Here is a 17666-nt window from a genome sequence, read left to right as displayed (position 1 = left end):
TTTTTTTTTTTTTTTTTTTTTTTTTTGTAAATTCTTCTTGTCCATCTTGTTTTACATGATTTCGTTGTCGGTCCGGCCCTTGATTTTGAGATTCAAATTTTAGCTGTGACCGTTCCAATTTTGAAATCAATGCTTAAAGAAACTATTTATTTACTTTTCTATACAGGAAGAAATTAATTTGATCTTGTGAAATTATGTCCCAAAATGATAGGCTTATTGAATTTGCTACAAAAACCATCCTGACTCATGCAAATCAAAGAACAATCCTCCATAAGTAGGAGTTAATAATTCACTTAGGATTAGAATGGTGTCACATATGATCATTTTATGAAATATCGATGTTCTGAATTAACAGATTTATAGAGAGAAATTAAATATTTCGTAGTTAAATCATATACAAACTTATTGTATAGCAAACCCTCACTCACATATCTTCACTGACAATTTCAATTAAATCATTTGTAACAATTATAAATTATCTATACTCTTTAAACCTTTTTAAGTTGTTACTTAAAACGAAATATTCTCAACTATGACATAAAAATGCAAACAAAATAATAAAATAAGCCTTAAAATACATCCACCATTGATAACACATTTGATTCCACTCAAATGATTCAAAGAGCTTCAAAACCTTCATTAAACAGAGCAACAAAAGTTTCCATTTGCTCTCTCTCTTTAACCACTCCAATCTCCATTCCCACGTCGCTATTTCTGCTATCACTCAAAGAAAACACTAATGGTGATTCAGCTGACACTATTTCCACCTTCATTGGCTTTCCCCACCCAAAATCTGCATTGTAAACTCCAAATCTAGGTGACCCAGCAAGGCCAATGGGTTGTATTTTGGAATAATCATTAGTCACTTCACTCATAATTGTACCGAAATTTTCTGCTCCCTTTAAAGCTCCTCCTCCTAAATTCTTAATAGTTTTCGAGAGCTGTTCACATGCCAAAGCTATGCCACTTTCACCCAAAAGCTCAACTCTTTCAATGGAAAGAAAACTACCAACCACGCAATTTCCAAAGTAATTCAAAGGTACCGCTGGCTTTAAACGAGATCTAACATCAGCAGAAAACACGAAAAACAAATTTCCATCTCTTAAGCCCTCCAACTTGGCTGTACATACACAAAGATAAGCCATTGCCACTACAAATGAAGACATTTGCTCATCATTCTTCTTCAAAACCCATTGCTTTAGCTTCTGCAGGTTTTGGAGTGTGAACTCAAAAGTGCTTCGGATTAAACGAGGATTAGTTTTGGGTAGTTTAAGGTTTAAGCTCCTGTTGTCGGGTCCTTCTTGGTTCAGCCATGCGCTTGCATAGATTTTGGCAAGACCTTTTGGATCATTAATAACCGACCTGTCATAGAATGGCATTAGGTTGGCGATTGGAACAGATGATTGGTCCATGCAAATTTGAGCCCACGATTTGATAAATGAAGTTGAGGTTAATCCGTCAAGAATTGCATGGTGATTGGTTATTCCAATGGAAAACCCTTTGTTTTGAAATGTGGTGACCTGTATTAAGAGTATAAATTATTATTTAAGGAGCAACTATAATGGAATTGACCCATTGGTTTAATTAAAGAAGAATGTTAGTGACCTGAAGAGAAAGTTTAGGAAGCTAGTCAGTGCTTTTCCTATTCTAAATACTTCTGAGATATAAGTTATTTTTCCAACTACAACCAATAGAATTGAAAAGTTATGAGAAGAATGTATTATAGATAATACAAAAAAAATATTTAGAAAATCTATCTAAAAATCTTCATAAAATCTAATAACAAACGAGTAAATAAATAAAAAATTAAATCAAATCAAAACTAAATAACTCCAGTAGATCTAATAAGATACTAGCAATCTAAACAAATACGTGATCTTGTAACAGTTTCTTTGTTCACAAAGATTTATCTACTCAAGTTTTTCCTTTGCTTCTTTTATCGACATATTTTGATCATGGGTCAAATCGAACACCTTAATCTTATAAATTTTACTAATTTTTTAAAAATAAACATGAGTTCTTTAAAGATTAATTGATATATTCGAACCTTTAATGTTTAATAGTTATGTAAGTTTTAAAGGTGGTGTCTTGAATATGTTAGCTACCTGAATAGCAATCACTGCAGCACGATCATGAGAAGCAGGCAAGTAGGGGACAAGAGGATGAAATTCAGAAGCTTCCCGGAACCCATTGCCGGAAAGTTGGTAAAAGTCAGCTCCGGACTCAGCTACCGTCAGAGAAACGCCGTCCCCATCGACAAACTCGATGGTCGGAACGTCGGAGTGTGGAAGCCAAACGAGGTTGCCAGCCAGAGGAAGATAATGGCGAAGAGTGAGAGCGAGAGAGGTTTTGAGCTTCGGAACAATTTCGTCAATAAAAGATATATCATTAGACGGTAACTCGTAAAAGAAAAGGCGTTGGACTGGATGGAACCTCAGCCATAACAGGTCGAAGAAGGTGAGAGGAAGAGACGATGGCACAACCGCCGCACGTGACGCCTCCGGGGGCGGAGGAGCCACTTTAGAGATCTCAATTATCTTCACAGTTGTTGTTCCTTCCATGAGTTGGTTTGAGGTTATGAAATTATTGTTGGGTTCACAAATTTGGTTTCTCTTTGACTTTCTTTACAATTATAATAAGAGAAGTTGTTGTAGGAGTGGGTACCATATCCTTGCTATGATCTTTGGTGACCACAAAAAACAAGAATATTTTATTTGCAATACAACATGAAAGTTGTCCCTACCCCTAAATTGGCCATCAACCTCAGTGATCACGTTTCGAGTGAACTGCAGAGTGTCACAGTTGCACTCTGTCGGGATTCGTAACATGATTGAGTGACATTTATTTTAACCCTCGAGTAAGTTAACCAATTGAAATTTTGGTCGCCATTGGCATAGGTGACGTATGTTCAAGTCTCTAGTCCAGTTCTTGAGAAAATGCTTTAGAAAATGGAGACAACGAAAGTTTTAGAAAACGTTTGGAAAATGTTATAGGCTAATTAAGCAAATAAATAACTCAATTTTGATAGCGTGTAACTTGGGTGGGAAGAATTGACGACTAATCACGTCCCCTTGTAGTTGATTTTGAGACATTTTAGCTTTGCCAAGTGTAAACATGAATGTGGCAAATAACCATTTTCTAATGTAAATAAGGTCGCTACGGCATGCATGAAATGTCTATCATCCCCATTTAAAAAATCAGGTAAACAGTATCATAGACTGAAACTATCGTAATAAAAACTTTAAAATAAAATGTAAAATGTAAATCAAACAAAGAAAAGAATAAAATAATTTCATCTAATATAAGGGCTACTAAAGACATAATGCAACTACCTGGTTCGGTTCCATGGCCTTCCAGATGCCGCTATCTGTCATTATCCATACATGGGTGCCTTACTTTTTACTCAAAAATAAGAGTACTGTGTGGCTTGCCTATTTTAAGAAATACTCGGTAACTAATTCTATTGTTGAGGTCAACAAATACAAACAAGCAACATGCTTGGACCTATCATTTAAAAATATTTTGGAATAGCCTCCGGCATCTTTCTAGTCTCGACAAGGTTGAATGTGTAGTACTTCTCTACACGGCCCACCCATAGGAACATGGGCCCACTAGGCGGGCTCACACATTCCCTCAGCCTAGCTCGTCGGTGGACCCAAAGAGTGTGCAAGCCCACTTGGTGGGCCCATGCTCGTACGCATGTGCTGTGATGACAAAATAAGTTAAAATGACTCGTGTTAGTTTGCTAGAAAAGTTTTCGATCTTAAAAGCAGTTTAAGACATATTAAGTAGATAATGTGGCGATGTCACAAATAATGCACATGAAATTTGAGGTCATTAGATGTCAAATCTGGATTCCAAATCTATAAGTGATGTAGGAGAATGTCGAAACTATCAAGTGTCGATTCCAAATCCTAATCAAAATCTTAATCTTTAAGCATATGGTACTACAAATGATATCAGAGTAAAATCTCTCCAATTAGAATGTGATTTATGAACGAATCTAGACGTAAGCTCTAAAGTTAAGTCTATTTGGCTTGGAACATTCTACATTAAGTGACATATACAGATGATATCAGAGTCACCAAATGCAAAATTTAAATTTCAAATCGTGATAATTTAGATGATTTTTTTTTTCGAAATTTAATACAAAAAGGTATGTGAGCTTAATCACGTTATATATATATATTTTTTATTTAATTATATTGATAGTGCAACTAGTTTTTTGTACGCAACTTTAAATATTATGAACAAATTTGTAAGTTTCGTAAAGTGCTGAAAATAAATGGACATAAAAAAACAATAGAAATAAGAAAAAAAAAACGTGGGGTAAAGTAATAATGATGATAATAATAATAAAGGTGAGTTGGTGATGTTTTAATTAAAAAAAAAAAATGAAATAAGAGACACGTGAAAGATAGAATTCAAATTCAAATTCAAATTCAAATTCTATTTGATTAATAATACCTTAACTGAAATGATGTCATCAATTACCTAAATACCTAAAGTATATCATGATACTACGAAAGTGCAATCCAAAAGTGGTGGAAAGTGGCAAAAAAGTGACGGAGAAAAAGTATATCATGATGTACTCTCTCACTCTAATCGACCACTTTACGAAGAAAAAGGATAAATAATTGAGATCTCGAGCTAACTTATTCTTGATGGGGAATCAATGCTCGGGCCTAAATAGAGCTTACCTTTGTGACGTGAGTGATTGTTGACCCTGCCTCTGATTTTCTCATTTCTACCTCATGAGAATGAATTCTACTAAAATCCACAAATCTGATTTTTGTCTTTCATAGATTTTGTCCGGGCCTAAAGTTTTTTTTGAGAAAATGTCTGATACATTAATATCATGATTGGGTCGCCGAGGCCAAATCTAGAGTGAAATATCATGATCGGGTCTACCAAATCAGGTTTAAAGTGAATAGAAAATCGTATACACATACACATATCAGTATCTATTTTGAAGTCAACCAAATGTCACGGTTTTTGCCCCTATTGGTTCCATTTGACAAGATCTATAAGATTTATGAAGAAATCGAATGTGGAGGAGGTTAGTATTGACACAAGTTAGTTGAAGGAAGAAGGAACCGAGAGAAAGGTGTAGTCGCACAATAGATCTAGGTTGTTTGCTCTCCGAAAGAAGAACTTGCTTAAGATATTCATGACTTATGATTTTACTACGTGGAGACTCCACTGAAGTTTGCGAGCTAGCTTCATGTAATGAGCCTGTCACAAGCGACTGGGGTCCACGCTATATCTTACTAATTGTCTATGATTATTGTTCATGAATGTGAGTTATGCAGTTATATGGGGACGGTTAGACGCCAACTAACCCCTAATCGTAAATCTGACTCGATTGTTAGAGGTTCAGATAATCATAGAACTAGTATCTAATGTTTCCTAACGTCTAATTTTTTGTTATATGGAGAAATATTAGAAGTTTTCAGTTAGCTTTCCTATACTAAACCTGTCATGAGTGGCAAAGGTCCACAGTGTGTCTTAGAGTTGATATAGCGGTCGAGGTGTTGGCACAAGCCATTTCCCTTACTGGTATCTAATATGGGCTATTTACTCTTCGACGGACATGGGTTAAACTCCAACTTCTTTAACGACTTAATCCCAAAATCTCGCATGTTTCTTCTCCTCGTTCTGCTCCTACATCTCTTAAATCACCTCCCCGACCTCCTCAACTCAAAACTAGGTGGGGAGCTATCTTTCTCTATTTACCTTCTTGTATCAGATGTTGGCCTCAAATCGTACAGTGGCTATTGCCACACGCATTTTCTATGTTTTTTTTTTAAAACTCGATATTACAACTAAAGACAATAAAGTGTACTCTTATACTTTGTAGGACAAATTGTGTTTATTAATATAGTCATTATAGAGCAAATGGTTCATTTACGAGTAATGGTTCATTTATGAGTTTTTTAGAATTAGAGTGGGTGAAAAATTTATTTTATCCCTACAATGACATCCACCTACCATTCAAGATTAGATTAAAAACTTTAAATTTGGTATACAATCAATGACATAAAAATGCAAACAAAATAATAAAATAAGCCTTAAAATACATTCACCATTGATAACACATTTGAATCGACTCAAATGATTTCAAAGAGCTTCAAAACCTTCATTAAACAGAGCAACAAAAGCTTCCATTTGCTCTCTCTCTTTAACCACTCCAATCTCCATTCCCACATCGCTATTTCTGCTATCACTCAAAGAAAACACTAATGGTGATTCAGCTGACACTATTTCCACCTTCACTGGCTTTCCCCACCCAAAATCTACATTGTAAACTCCAAATCTATGTGACCCAGCAAGGGAAATGGCTTGTGCTTTAGAATAATCATTGGTCATTTCACTCATACGTGTCCCATAATTTTCTATCCCCTCTAAAGCTCCTCCTCCTAAATTCTTAATAACTTTGGAGATCTGTTCACAAGCCAAAGCTATGCCATTTTCACCCAAAAGCTCAACTCTTTCAAAGGAAAGAACACCACCAACCAAACAATTTCCAAAGTAATTCAATGGCACTGGTGGCTTTAAACGAGACGTAGCATCAGCAGCAAATCCAAACCACAAATTTCCATCTCTTAAACCATCCAACTTGGCTGTACATACACAAAGATAAGCCGTTGCCACTACAAATGAAGACATTTGCTCACCATTCTTCTTCAAAATCCATTGCTTTAGCTTCTGCAGGTTTTGGTGTGTGAACTCAAAAGTGCTTCGGATTAAACGAGGATTAGTTTTGGGTAGTTTAAGGTTCAAGCTCCTGTTGTCGGGTCCGTCTTGGTTCAGCCATGCGCTTGCATAGATTTTGGCAAGGCCTTTTGGATCATCAATAACCGACCTGTCATAGAATGGCATTAGGTTGGCGATTGGAACAGCTGATTCGTCCATGCAAATTTGAGCCCATGATTTGATAAATGAAGTTGAGGTTCTTCCATCTAGAACTGCATGATGATTGGTTATTCCAATGGAAAACCCTTTGCTTTGAAATATGGTGACCTGTATTAAGAATTTAAATCATTAATTAAATATACATTTTTATCTTTAATGGAGTCCTTATCGAATACGCTAAAAATTTCAACTAATTTCTTAAAATAAATAAGAAGAAATAAGAAGAAATTTGAAACTTCCCTAAAGTTTGTGATTTTAGGTAGTATGGTAAAATGCATCTTTAGTATTTCACGCACCTGTCCTCTTTCGGGTTTCACTTTTGAGGTTCTTTGAAATGTTTCGTTCTTCCCCCTAATCGACGTAGGATCTCACAGTCTACCCCACTTCAGGGCCTCGCGTCCTTGCTGGCACTCGTTCTCTTTTCCAATCGATATGGGACTCCCAATCCACGTCCCATTCTAACAAGATATTATTCTTTTTGGGTTTTCCCTTAGGAGCTTCCCATCAAGGTTTTAAAACGGGTCTGCTAGGGTGAGGTTTCTGCGCCTTTATAAAGAATGTTTTGTTCCCATCTCCAACTGACGTTGGATCTCACAATCCACTCCCTTTCGAGACTTAACGTCTTCGCTGGCACTCGTTTCTCTCTCTAATCGATGTGCGACTCCCAATCCACCCCCTTTAGGGTCCAACGTCCACGCTGGTACTCATTCCCTTCTCTAATTGATGTGAGACCCCCAAATCCACTCTCATTTAGGGCTCAAAGTTTTGGCTCGCACATTGCCTAGTGTCCATCCCTTTAGAGGCTCAGCCTACTTGATGACACACCACCCCAATATTTGACTCTAATACCTCCCCAACTAACACATTTGAATTTATAAAAATACCTAATGAATTTCTCCATTTTTAAAAAATCAATTGATTCATTTGATTAAGAATTTAAAAACACATTAATCACTATCATAAAGGAACAACAAATAAAGAATAATAATAAATTGAAAGTCATTAAAGATTAAACTCATACTTCAATAATTAAAAAAGAAAAACCAATCATTGTTAGCTACTTAAGTTTTGGAGCTAAGTACCTGAACGGCAATCACTGCAGCACGATCATGAGAAACAGGCAATTGGGGGACAAGAGGATGAAATTCAGAAACTTCACGGAACCCATTGCCGGAAAGTTCATAAAAGTCAGCTCCGGACTCAGCCACCGTCAAAGAAACGCCATCCCCATCGACAAACTCGATGGTCGGAACCTCCGACTGTGGAAGCCAGACGATGTTGCCAGACAGAGGAAGATAATGGCGAAGAGTAAGAGAAAGAGAGGTTTTGAGCTTCGGAACAATTTCGTCAACAAAAGATACATCATTAGACGGTAACTCGTAGAAGAAAAGGCGTTGAATTGGATGGAACCTCAGCCATAACAGGTCGAAGTAGGTGAGAGGAAGAGACGAGGGCACAGCCGCCGCACGTGACGGCTCCGGCGGCGGAGGAGCCACTTTACAGATTTCAATTATCTTGAGAGATGGAAGGTGATCCATTGGAAAGTGGGTTTGTAGAGATATGATATTAGTGATGAGGAGGATGACAAGAGTTTGCCGATTTATAAGAGAGAGAGAGAGAGAGAGAGAGAAATGGCGTGTAAATGAAGGCCTCTTTGTATTGACCGCCAAGGAAGAATGTAAGTGAACTGCACAAGTGTCGGTTTCATATTATAAAGCTCACAAGCTTCTATTAAAGGTGAGGTATCCAAATGAGTTTTCTCTTTCTCCACTTTAGACTATAATCTGAACCAATAATAGAAACACATAAATGTATGAGTGGGTACATGTGCGATGTGAAGACCAATTGATATGAAAATAAATGAGTGAAGTAGAAATAACCATATGAGACGGTGCTCATAAGCGCTATGATGTGGCTATGAATAGAGCATACATCTTATGAAGATTTATAGGGAAGAAAACTGTAACAAATTTTCTAAACTTAAGTTAAAAACTACTAATAATTTTTCTAAATAAATCACTTGCCTTTCTTGACGATTTGGCAACTTCTAACTAGTATCCTCAAATTGATTTGTAAGTTTGACTTTGTTTGAGATTCTTCATCCCCAATAACTTTTGTGACTTAGTCAACTTAACTCTTGTTAGAATCTTAGTGAGAATATCCGCATGTTGCTCTCTCGTGTATAATCAACTCCACAACGATCTATTTCTTCTCCACACACACACGATTGAAGTGGGAGCGAGTGTCAATGTGTTTACTGTGTCCGTGAAATATCATATTTTTCATCGATGCAATCACAGATTTGTTATTGATGTAGAGAGTTACTGACATTGGTTCACTTCCGGTCACTTTGCTCAACAAATTTCTTAGTCATAATGCTTGGCATGATGCCACAGTTGCTTCCATGAACTTGGCCCCGTAGAAAGAGAGTGCTACAGTTCACTGCTTTTGAGAATGCCAAGAAATCATATTTTCGTTCAGATAAAATGCCATTCTTGCAGTGCTTTTTCTATCGTCAATGTCTCTAGCTAAATCACTATCAGTGAAATCGACTAGTTCTTCAGGACCTCGATCTCTTTGATACTTCAGCCTGTAGCATATCGTTAGCTTCACATAGCGAAGAATGTATTTAATCGCTTGATGATGCATCATAGTAGGCTTTTTCATGTACCTACTCATCATTCCAACAACATAGGAAGATTTGGACGAGTATCAGTTAAGTACCTCAAACTTTCGATGACGCATCTATACTCGTGGAATTCACCAAGCTTCCTTCAACAACTTTTTCGAGTTGTAATTTTGCTTCCATGCGATACTTGGTCGGATTGCACTTTGCCTCATCGACTCTGACTTCAGGTTGTTCTGTTCTGATTCCACGAGTCTTTCTTAGTCTAGGAGCACTATGATATAAATCCTCTAACCGTTGCTCACAATTCTAAGGTATTCAGTCTACTGGAGACATTCTGACCCAGATCATTGTCTAGCCAACCTAACTCTATGTCCTAACTCTGTGTAGATAAACACATTCTATAGGGAGAAACACATAATCTAACACGTGGAGCTATAACATATTATATCATGCAAACATACAAGAAAACAAGTTCAACGGAGAGATACCATCCCTCAATCACTCGTAGCACAGAACCCAATAGTCTATCCTTCTTTCTAACAATGGGGAAATCATATAAGATAACATTCCTCACAAATCTCATCATAGGGTCATTTTAGTAATTTCTTACATTATGTATAACAAACTCATCCATATTACCCCACTGGTATCTTAGTCATGCATATTCTCTTTCTAACTTTGCATTATACATAAAACAACATGCTTCTAGGAAATCTTAACCTAGGGGCATACTAGTGATTTTATCATAACATACATACAATACATACTCATCCAAAACGTCATTCTTAAGTCCTTAACATGCATTTTCTAACCACCTTAGGTAAGGAATGCTCGCATGTTAGCACGTCCTATTGATGCTTACAAGTATTACTTGCCTAGTCCGTGTGTTTACTTACCTAGATGACGCGTGTCTTCCAGAGCTAGTTTTTCTATATGTTAGGAGCTTTAGAATTACTGAAATTTCTCTAATACGTCCTAATTCAAGTCATAATAAGGTGAGTATCAAAATAAAGACGAAAAGCAATCGAATGGGAGCCAAATGGGTAGAGAAATCACATGTCATAACGTCACTAAGAAGACAAGTAGGTAGTGACCCTCACATATAAACCAACAAGGTGGCAACCCTCAAGTGACATGCATTCGATCACTGAGGATTGAGACAGATAAGTGTCATGATGCGACTGAGGAGGATAGTGCATCATCCAACACACCAAGAAGAGTGTGCACCAAAGCAAAGCTAAGACATAAGCAACGTTGGAGAGAACAAGGCGACACGAGTGTCGAAGACAAAGTTGAAGAGGGCCGAGTAGGGCCCTTAGTCATAACTTCAAAATTAGAGTTTCGATATGTGTTGCGGCATGTGGCTCTGGAGTTAAATTCATCTATATGAAAGATGAAAGCTCACTAAATTTGGTGTCAATCGAATATGTTATAGATGCTCCATAGAGCTGTATGACTGCTCGTCAAATGATGTCTACCCATGAAAGATTAGGAACGTCTTAAAATGTACTACAAATTTCAGATTTCGATGAATTTTCTGATAACTTTAGATTTTCATAACTTTTCCTACAAAATTTGTTTCAACTCGATTTCTTCACGAAAGTTATAGAGTTTTAATCTGTCTATGTAAATGCATTTTTCTTATAGTTTTTAATTAACTACAGACAAAGATATTCAAGTCTAAAATTGGTCAAAATTATCGTTCTTGCTGAAGGCTTTTCAGAATTATTTCTTCACAAAAAATGTGTGAAAACTCGCCTAGAACAAGAGGCTAATTCCATCAAATACTTACGAATCTTGAGGGAAACCTAAGATCTAAAACTCAAAAACTAACCTTTCATTCTTCCTCGCTTCTCGAAGGAATGGAACGAATCAAGCACTCATAATGAATCTCCTCATGTTGATGAGAGTTTCTTATGAAGAACTCTCAGTCAAATTCAACCTTGGGTTGTTTCCATTTTTCCTATTTTGGTCTTCTTTTTCCTCTCAAACCCTAACCTTTTGTTTTATTTGCAAGTGATCTCTCCAATGCCTCATCAATTAATTTTGACCAATATTTTTTTTTATTTTTTCTACTATATTTTTTTTTAAGTTCTCTAAATTACTCGAAACATCTTTATTTTCGACATCTTGAAACAGTATCTAAGACCTTCAATAAAATCTTGAAAATTCAATTTAAAAAAAAAAATCGAATACTTAATTTCTCCTCGAGACTTAAAGTATTAAGTATCATAGTTTATGGTGGGACCTTCTTTTCGGACTATTCTTTATGCAAGAAATCCTGTTCGTTCGTTTTGACAAGACTTATGACGCGTAAATCAAGCTCTCCTCGTATTGGCCGACACGGAAGTATGGAAATAAATTGTAGAAAAGTCGGTTTGAGCTTATGATTGTTGGGTGCACAAATTTGCTTTCTCTTTGACTTTCTTTACTATTTTAATAAGAAAGGTTATTGCCTAAGTGGGTACCATATCCTTGCTATGTTCTTTATTGACCATAAAAAACAAAAAAAGTATTTTATTTGCAATTCAATTAATTTTTTATTTTGTATGTTGATTAGTTTGTCAATTTTAAAATTGGTTTAAAACACTTATTAGCCTTAAAATTAAAAATTAAATATTGCTAAAAAGTGAGAATCATCATTGTAATTAGATTGTCTCCTTTGGAGAATCCCACCCATGTCGAATTTGTAACACGATCGGACGATCGGGTGACATTTAGTCTCACTCTCAAATAAGTCAACTAACTGAAATTTTGATCGTCACTTGCATTGGCGACGTATACTCAAGTCTTTAGCCCAGTTCTTGAGAAAATGTTTTAGAAAACGGGATAAAGAAAGTTTTAGAAAACGTTTGGAAAATCGATTTTGCCCCAGCTACTAGACTAGCTTTATCTCCATTAGTTCTAGTTTCAGTGCCAGCAACCATCTCATTCAAAATCTAGCTACGTTTAAGTCACCATCTACATCAATGCCAGAGCTCTCTCTGACTTCCATACTATATAGAAAGATTCAAGATAATAATGTTCAAATTGGAACTCTCAACTGCCCTGAAAACCTAATTTCAGACCAATGCAAACAAAAAATGATCAAAGATCGCAAGAGTGTAGCTCGTGACATATGGAAAAGACAAGGGAAAGAGAATATTATTTAATTTAAATAGCTGCAAGACCAAAATATGGTGCAAAAAAAGCGAAAGCCCTCATTTTCACTTCCTCCGAGATACACGGCTTACATACGCCCCTCAACATTATTGGAAAACAATCGAATCAAGGGTTCGGAGGCAAATTAGCCATTGAATCTTGTAAACTAATCGAAACCGCAATTGAAAAAAGAGAGACGAACGGGGATGAATAACCCATCGATGAAGGAAACAGAACCTTGAGACATTTGAGTATGCCGAGTGTAGAAATGATTTTGGCGAACGACCATTGTAACGATCCGACTTTTCTATTGAAAATAAGGTCGCCACTATCATGTGGAATATTCATTTTAGAAATCAAGTAAACAGTGTCATAGACTTAAATGTTCGTAATAAAAGCTTTGAAACAAAACAACGGAAAATAAATAATGTGAAATTTAAATAAAACAAAGAAAATGATAAAATAAAATCTCAATCTAACCTAAGGGCTACATAATGCAACTACTATAACATTGGTCCCATGGCCTTCATCGCGACAATGCCATCCGTATAGGGGTGCATATCTTTACCTAAGAGTAGCACGTGACTTGAATATTTTAAAAACTACTCAATAACCCCACTGTTGGGTCAGAAAAGGCAAACGCATGCAATATGGTGAGACTTATTGTAACAACCCTAGATTTCTACTAACCTAAAGTCACTACCCTCACCATAACATACTCTCTTATACGGAAATAAACATTTAAAGTTTCATCATAAAACACTATCATGGACTTACATGTTTGAAAACATCTTTAAAACAACATAACGAAATACTAAATCAAACAAACAAATATTAAAAGTTAAAACACTCTGTACTAACCTAAAGTTTAAGAAATGAAATATCACTATCTTACGCATGTGTCATGGTTTTTACTTGTGATGTCTTCATCAGATGTATAAAGATGTCTTGCCTTTACCTGAACCCATCATAGTCGGGCTAGTTTTCCGTAGCTAGATGCCCGGAGGTCAGTAAACCCCCGAGTCTCATGCGAGGCATGATGATGATCATCATCATTATCATAGTGTACGCGTCCGTACTCATCATCATAAATGAGAAAGTAACTCAATGTGTATGAGCACACAACACGCATGTGATCCCTATAATTTTCATCTTTCACACATTACCCTAGGTAACATGCATGCATTAGCCTTCATATGTTCATTCACACGTTATCCTAGGTAACGTGCACTAGCCTTTAAATCACACACAACCTTACGCATTAGCCTTTAAATCATTCTTATAACACAACCCTATATATCATTCACACATTACCCTAAGTAACATGCATGCATTAGCTTTCATACGTTCATCATCGTTAACATCAATTAGGGTTGTATCTTAGAAAACTCGTTGTTATAATGCATCATAAATTTTAATACATACACATGATATTAATATGGAATATCATCATATTAAGTTATTTAATCATCATGCATCTTACGTCATCATTTTATCATGCATCATCATCATCATTTTGTCATCACCATGTCATCATCTCATATCATCATATACATCATTGCATCATCATATAACAACATCACACCATCATATAACATCACCACATTATCATATAACATCACCATATCATCATATAATATCAACATATCATCATACAAAATCATTACATCATCATATAACATAAACCATAAATAACACGTGCATGAGCTACTAGGCACATGTCGTCATACATAATAAGGCCAATTGGTTGACCTAGGCTGGCTGAAGCTACTACAACTCTTTGATGCTAGTTTACTACTCTCTGAAATTTAATTCTTTTTAAGGCAAGTCTTCCGATCCTTTACGTTATTACTTGAACGTGATTCTTCCAATATCAACCACGTACTTTTCAACATTACACTAACAACTTTAAATTTTGTATATAATGGATGAAATTAAAATGGAAACAAAATAATGCATTAATTAGAAGCATAAACCTCAACAACATGAGAGTACATAAAATAGGCCTTAAAATGCATTTATTCTAACAAAGATGCGAATTGATAACACATTTGGATCAACTTCAATGATTTCAAAGAGCTTCAAAACCTTCATTAAAGAGAGCAGCAAAAGTTTCCATTTGATCTCTCTCTTTAACCACTCCTATCTCCATTCCCACATCGCTATTTTTGCCATCAGTCACAGAAAACACTAACGGTGATTCAGCTGACACTATTTCCACCTTCATTGGCTTTCCCCACCCAAAATCTGCATTGTAAACTCCAAATCTATGCGACCCAGCAAGGGAAATGGCTTGTGCTTTAGAATAATCATTGGTCAATTCGCTCATAATTGTCCCATACTTTTCTCCCCCCTCTAAACCTCCTCCTTCTAAATTTTTAATAGCTTTTAAGATCTCTTCACATGCCAAAGCTATTCCATTTTCACCCAAAAGCTCACCTCTTTCAAAGGGAATAATACCACCAATCAAACAATTTCCAAAGTAATTCAAAGGCACTGGCGGCTTTAAACGAGACGTAGCATCAGCAGCAAATCCAAACCACAATTTTCCATCGCTTAAACCCTCCAACTTGGCTGTACATACACAAAGATAAGCCGTTGCCACTACAAATGAAGACATTTTCTCATCATTCTTCTTCAAAACCCATTGCTTTAGTTTTTCCAAGTTTTTGTGTGTGAACTCAAAAGTGCTTCGGATTAAACAAGGATTAGTTTTGGGTAATTTAAGGTTTAAGCTCCTGTTGTCGGGTCCGTCTTGGTTCAGCCATGCGCTTGCATAGATTTTGGCAAAACCTTTTGGATCATTAATAACCGATCTGTCATAGAATGGCTTTAGCTTGGCGGTTGGAACAGTTGATTCGTCCATGCAAATTTGAGCCCATGATTTGATAAATGAAGTTGACATTCTTCCATCTACAACTGCATGGTGATTTGTTATTCCAATCGAAAACCCTTTATTTTGAAATTTGGTGACCTGTATTAAGAATATAAATGATGGATTCAATGTATCATAAATTAAGTATACGTCTTAAATTTTTTTAAAAAGTTGGTTTATATTTTTAACTTTGAGCTAAAAGAACCTGGATAGCAATCACTGCAGCACGATCATGAGAAGCAGGCAAGTGGGGGACAAGAGGATGAAATTCACAAACTTCACGGAACCCATTGCCGGAAAGTTGGTAAAAGTCAGCTCCCGACTCAGCCACCGTCAGAGAAACGCTGTCCCCGTCGACAAACTCGATGGTCGGAACGTTGGAGTGTGGAAGCCAGACGAGGTTGCCAGCGAGAGGAAGATAATGGCGAAGAATGAGAGAGAGGGAGGTTTTGAGCTTGGGAACAATTTCATCAATAAAAGATATATCATTAGACGGTAACTCGTAGAAGAAAAGGCGTTGGATTGGATGGAACCTCAGCCAAAACAGGTCGAAGAAGGTGAGAGGAAGAGACGACGGTACAGCCGCCGCATGTGACGACTCTGGCGGGGGAGGAGTCACTTTACAGATCTCAATTATGTTCATATTTCTTGTTCCTTCCATGAGTTTTGACAAGGAGGAAGATGACGAGAGAGAGAGAGAGAGAACTGGCGTGTAAATCAATGCCTCTTTGTTTTGAGCGCCAAGGAAGAAGGGAAAAATGAAGTTATGTTTACAATTATATATTAAACGTGAGGTACCCAAATGAGTTTTCTCTGCCCTTATTTAGTATTATAATATGAACCAATAATAGAAAAACATTATTTTATGAGTGGGTACATGTGCTTGTTTTCTATAATCGTTCCATTTATATATTGGTAAGTTCTCTCACGTTCATGGAAAAGTTATGTGAAAAGTTAAATTACATGTGAAATGATTCGGATTCTATTGGTCTTAGCACTCAGAACGAGACAAATATGTGTATAGATAGGACGTGAGATGAATCACAAGGCTCCCTCAAGACAGGTTGTTTTAGAGCATATAATATATTAATCCTTGCAACTATGATAGAAAGTTGTTTGCTTGTTGGCAGCATATTCATTCGGACAATGCTCTGAACACAAAAGTGTGCAGTTCTGCCTCCTTCTCCCATGCTAAGTTATAGAAGCTCCCGAATTTGACCTTTTTGTTTAAGTAAGGGCATATAGCCTTTTTCCCAAAAGCTTGTCGATCTCTATGTCGTGTAGAGTTGAGCATATGATATTCGCTAGGATCAAGCTTTTCCTTTGTCGAGTAACCTCATATAAGAGTAGTATGTGACTCAAATATTTCAAGAACTAAGAGTAGCATGTGACTATAATATTTTAAGAATTACTCAGTAACTCCACTGTTGAGACCAAGAAATGCCATGCAACGTGGTGAGACTTATTGTAACGACCCTAGATTTCTCCTAACTTAAAGTCATTGTCATCATCATGAAATACTTTATTATGCAGAAATAAACATTGAAAACTTCATCATAAAACATTGTCAAGGACTTACATGTTCGAAAACATCTTTAAGACAACATAACGAAATATTAAATCAAACAAACAAACATTAAAAGTAAAAACACTCTATACTAACCTAAAGTCTAAGAATGAAATATCATTGTCTTATGTTTGTGTCATGATCTTTACTTGTGATGTTGTCGTCACTTGTACAAGGATGTTTTGCCTTTACCTGAAATAAAGGTAGAACATTGCTTGAATATTTTAAGAAATATTCAATGAGTGACCCCACTGTTGGGGTCAGGGAATGGAAATACATGTAACTAATGCTTAGGAATCTATCATTAAAACCATTGTAGACATGCCCTCCAGTCCGGACAAAATAAGATGTGTAGTATTTCCCCACACACAACCAACACATGCAAGCGTGAGTCCCTAGGCGGTTCGCACCCTTGAACCCATCACAGTCGAGCTAGTTGTCCATAGCCAGATGTCTGGAGGTTAGTAAACCCCCGAGCATCATGCGAGGCATGATCATCATCATCAACATAGTGTACGCGTCTATACTCATAATCATAA

At 36.5% G+C, this 17666-nt stretch overlaps 2 protein-coding genes across 4 annotated transcripts; both read right to left on the bottom strand.

The window, feature by feature from the left end:
* Positions 1 to 538: 538 nt before the first annotated feature.
* LOC111464941 (phenolic glucoside malonyltransferase 1-like) lies at positions 539 to 8570 on the bottom strand. 3 transcript variants are annotated; one of them, XM_023109228.1, is made up of 3 exons: positions 7998 to 8570; positions 6417 to 7023; positions 617 to 916 (listed from the first exon to the last, which is right to left on the bottom strand). In XM_023109228.1, exons 1-3 carry the CDS (start codon positions 8451 to 8453, stop codon positions 618 to 620), a joined length of 1362 nt encoding a protein of 453 aa, XP_022964996.1. In that variant the 5' UTR covers positions 8454 to 8570; the 3' UTR covers position 617. The 3 variants fall into 3 exon arrangements, with proteins under 3 accessions (XP_022964998.1, XP_022964996.1, XP_022964997.1); XM_023109230.1 differs by lacking the exons at positions 6417 to 7023; positions 7998 to 8570 and adding an exon at positions 2106 to 2569 and having other exon boundaries at positions 539 to 1520; XM_023109229.1 differs by lacking the exon at positions 617 to 916 and having other exon boundaries at positions 6096 to 7023; positions 7998 to 8567.
* LOC111464943 (malonyl-CoA:anthocyanidin 5-O-glucoside-6''-O-malonyltransferase-like) lies at positions 6021 to 16331 on the bottom strand. Its single transcript, XM_023109232.1, has 3 exons — positions 15766 to 16331; positions 14747 to 15659; positions 6021 to 6109 (listed from the first exon to the last, which is right to left on the bottom strand). The coding sequence occupies exons 1-2, from the start codon at positions 16219 to 16221 to the stop codon at positions 14757 to 14759; spliced, it is 1359 nt and encodes a 452-aa protein (XP_022965000.1). The 5' UTR covers positions 16222 to 16331; the 3' UTR covers positions 6021 to 6109; positions 14747 to 14756.
* Positions 16332 to 17666: the final 1335 nt, after the last annotated feature.

This window comes from Cucurbita moschata, unplaced genomic scaffold (assembly GCF_002738365.1).
Source record: "Cucurbita moschata cultivar Rifu unplaced genomic scaffold, Cmos_1.0 Cmo_Scf00031, whole genome shotgun sequence".
Lineage (NCBI taxonomy): Eukaryota > Viridiplantae > Streptophyta > Magnoliopsida > Cucurbitales > Cucurbitaceae > Cucurbita > Cucurbita moschata.
This window is presented reverse-complemented; position numbering and strand designations above follow the sequence as displayed.

What these genes read in the sequence shown, in the direction of transcription:
- LOC111464941 (XM_023109228.1), bottom strand. Translation starts at nt 8,453, where the DNA reads ATGGATCACCTTCCATCTCTCAAGATAATTGAAATCTGTAAAGTGGCT. An exon ending in CTGCAGTGATTGCCGTTCAG is followed by an intron (nt 7,024 to 7,997) that starts GTACTTAGCTCC and finishes TTCTTAATACAG; the next exon opens with GTCACCATATTTCAAAGCAA. An exon ending in AGTTATTAAGAATTTAGGAG is followed by an intron (nt 917 to 6,416) that starts GAGGAGCTTTAG and finishes TTAAGAATTTAG; the next exon opens with GAGGAGGAGCTTTAAAGGGA.
- LOC111464943 (XM_023109232.1), bottom strand. Translation starts at nt 16,221, where the DNA reads ATGGAAGGAACAAGAAATATGAACATAATTGAGATCTGTAAAGTGACT. An exon ending in CTGCAGTGATTGCTATCCAG is followed by an intron (nt 15,660 to 15,765) that starts GTTCTTTTAGCT and finishes TTCTTAATACAG; the next exon opens with GTCACCAAATTTCAAAATAA.